This window comes from Lactuca virosa, chromosome 1, assembly GCF_052849685.1.
Source record: "Lactuca virosa cultivar CGN04683 chromosome 1, Lactuca_virosa_CGN04683_v6, whole genome shotgun sequence".
Lineage (NCBI taxonomy): Eukaryota > Viridiplantae > Streptophyta > Magnoliopsida > Asterales > Asteraceae > Lactuca > Lactuca virosa.
The window spans coordinates 225050061-225052848 of record NC_136426.1 but is presented as its reverse complement, the minus strand read 5'-3'; the positions used below and the strand labels follow the sequence as shown (position 1 = coordinate 225052848).

General features: G+C 34.3%; 1 protein-coding gene across 1 annotated transcript; it reads left to right on the top strand.

Annotated features, from left to right (window-relative positions):
* The first annotated feature begins 271 nt into the window (after positions 1–271).
* On the top strand, positions 272–2422 carry LOC145127605 (uncharacterized). The gene is made up of 5 exons (XM_079062772.1): positions 272–280; positions 356–397; positions 520–1641; positions 1725–1881; positions 2073–2422. The coding sequence occupies exons 1-5, from the start codon at positions 272–274 to the stop codon at positions 2420–2422; spliced, it is 1680 nt and encodes a 559-aa protein (XP_078918898.1).
* Positions 2423–2788: the final 366 nt, after the last annotated feature.

The window sequence follows — 2788 nt, the reverse complement described above, 5'->3', positions numbered from 1 at the left end:
AGTTGTTTATTAAGTTTTTAACCCAATTGACCCACATACCTACCCATTACCCAATATCCATCACAGTCAAAGAACAGAAGAGGAAATCGATCCACTGAAAAGAAAAAAAAAATCGGCACTTCATTCTGTGAAAGCTGCGAACAGCGAACGAGAAAAAAAAATCGGCCTCCCTTACTGCCTCCATTCTATCGATTACAACCAAGATAGCAAGGCATAAGTATTTCGATTTTGCTTGGCTTGGCTTTACACTCCTTTCAAGCCTACAAATACAATGAAACAAGTAAGTATTGATAATTTTAGGTTTATGAAATTAGTCAAATTAGTTGCTTTTTTGTTGAAATTTCTTATTGTTTAGGTGAAATTAGTAGTTCTTAACCTTGAAATTACATGTTTAGTTGTAACTTGTTGTTAGAATGTTAGATACTTAGATTGTTAACCTTGAAATTATTCAAATTAGTTTCTTTTCCATTGAGTTTTTGAACAATTGGATGGCTTATTTGTTTGATATTGAATTGTTAGGATAAAATTGGGTCCTTTTTTGGAAGAACAAGCATCAATAAATCAAGTGTTGGAGAATCCTCCAAAAGTCCATGCTCCAATGATTTAAGTTTTGAAGAATCCTCTAAAAGACCATGTCCTTCTAATCAATCATTCCCTTCGGTTTCTAATGTAAATCCACAACCTACAACTACTCCAATTACAAATGTTGAATTGAAAGATCTTCCAAAAGACCCAGGTGTTAGACCAAAGATTACAACTTACCATCCAAATCAAAGAGATGAAATAAGGAGGGCATATTTTCTTCAAGGACCTTGTCAACCAAGGGGTCATACATTCCCGTCAAAGAAAATAGGTTCAAAAGATAGACGTTTTGTTGTTAAGTGGTTTGATGACTTTGATTGGTTAGAATATAGCATAAAAGAGAACAAAGCATTTTGTTTATTTTGGTATGTATGTGGAGACATGGTGGGAAAACAACATGGGAGAGATGCATTTGTTTCACAAGGTTTTGATAGTTGGAATAAAAGACAGTCATTAAGAGATCATATGGGTGGTATTGATAGTTTTCATCATAAAGCAAAAGAAAACTGTGAATTTTTATTGAAAGAAAAACAATCTATTAGTGCAGCCTTCAAGAAGCAAACCAAGATTGAGGAGAGTAATTATAAACTTCGTTTAGGTGCTTCAATTTGGTGCTGTAATTTTTTATTGAAAAATGGTTTACCATTTCGGGGTCATGATGAGTCGAGTGACTCTCTTAATAGAGGGCTTTTCTTGGACTTATTATCTTTCTTGAGAGACCATAATGAAGGCATTCGCAATGTTACCTTAGAAAATGCTCCTCAAAATAATCAAGTGACGTGCCCGAGGACTCAACAGCAAATTGTTGAATGCTTTTCAACAGAGATAGTTGTAGATATTTGCAAAGAAATTGGTAAAGATGTGTTTTCTTTATTGGTTGATGAATCTAGTGATGTATCAAAAAAAGAACAAATGGCCATAGTTTTGAGGTATGTCGACAACCGTAGAGTGGTGAAGGAAACATTCATTGGAGTGGTGCACGTGAAGGATACATCCTCTTTGACTCTTAAAGCTGCCATAGATGACGTTTTTACCCGTAACAGTTTGAGTATGTCCCAGGTAAATATAACAATTTTTTATTCCTTATTATGAATTTTAATTGAATATTATTTGATTTAATGTTTAATATCTCTTTTTATCAGGTAAGAGGACAAGGTTACGATGGGGCAAGCAATATACGAGGTGCATTTAATGGTCTAAAAGCTTTGATTTTACAAGAAAATGATTCAACGCATTATGTGCATTGCTTTGCACACCAACTTCAGTTAGTTATTGTGGGTGTAGCAAAGAAGCATGATGGTATCTTAAAATATTTCTTGTTTATGTCGAAGAGGAAGGATCCACTTGAAGTAACCGAAATCAAGCATTTGGTATCTTAAAATATTTCAAGTCATTAGATTTCGTGTTTTACTTACATTTGATGTATGAAATTTTACACCTCACGAACGTATTGTCAAAGCATCTTTAAAAAAAGGATCAATATATTTTAGAAGCGGATTCTTTGGTTAGAGGGACAATGGACGCATTGAAGTCTTTGAGAGACACGGGGTTTGCTAAACTTTTATCGAAGGTATTCTCTTTTTGTCAAAAACATGATATTAATATTGTGGAGATGACGGGAAATTATGTCACATCAAGTGGCCGTAAGACTAAAGTTACTACTCAATTTCATTTTGAAGTTGAAATTTTCAACACCGTCATGGATATGCAAATTATAGAATTCGGGGACCGATTTAGTGAACTTAGCACCCAATTACTAGAATACATGGGGGCTTTGAGTCCTTGTGATTCATTTGCTAAATTTGACAAAACAAAGTTGTTAAAGTTGAGTGAGTTATAAAAAAAGATTTTGATGATGTGGAGAGGATGCAACTTGATGGTGAACTTGAAATATATTATCACGCTTTACATAAAGATGACCGATTCACTAGTTTGCAAGGAATTTCCGACCTTTCTCGTTTGATGGTGGAAACACGAAAACATCGGTCTTAGCCTATGGTTTATAGGTTGTTGAAGTTGGTTTGGGTTTTACCCGTTGCAACCGCAACAGTCGAAAGATGTTTTTCAACGATGAAGTTGTTGAAGACGGATTTGCATAACAAAATAGGTGATGATTTTTTGAACGATGCCATGAATTCTTATGTTGAAAAAGAAGCACTTATGAAAGTGAAGATCGAAGATGTAATGGATCGGTTTCAAAAAATGT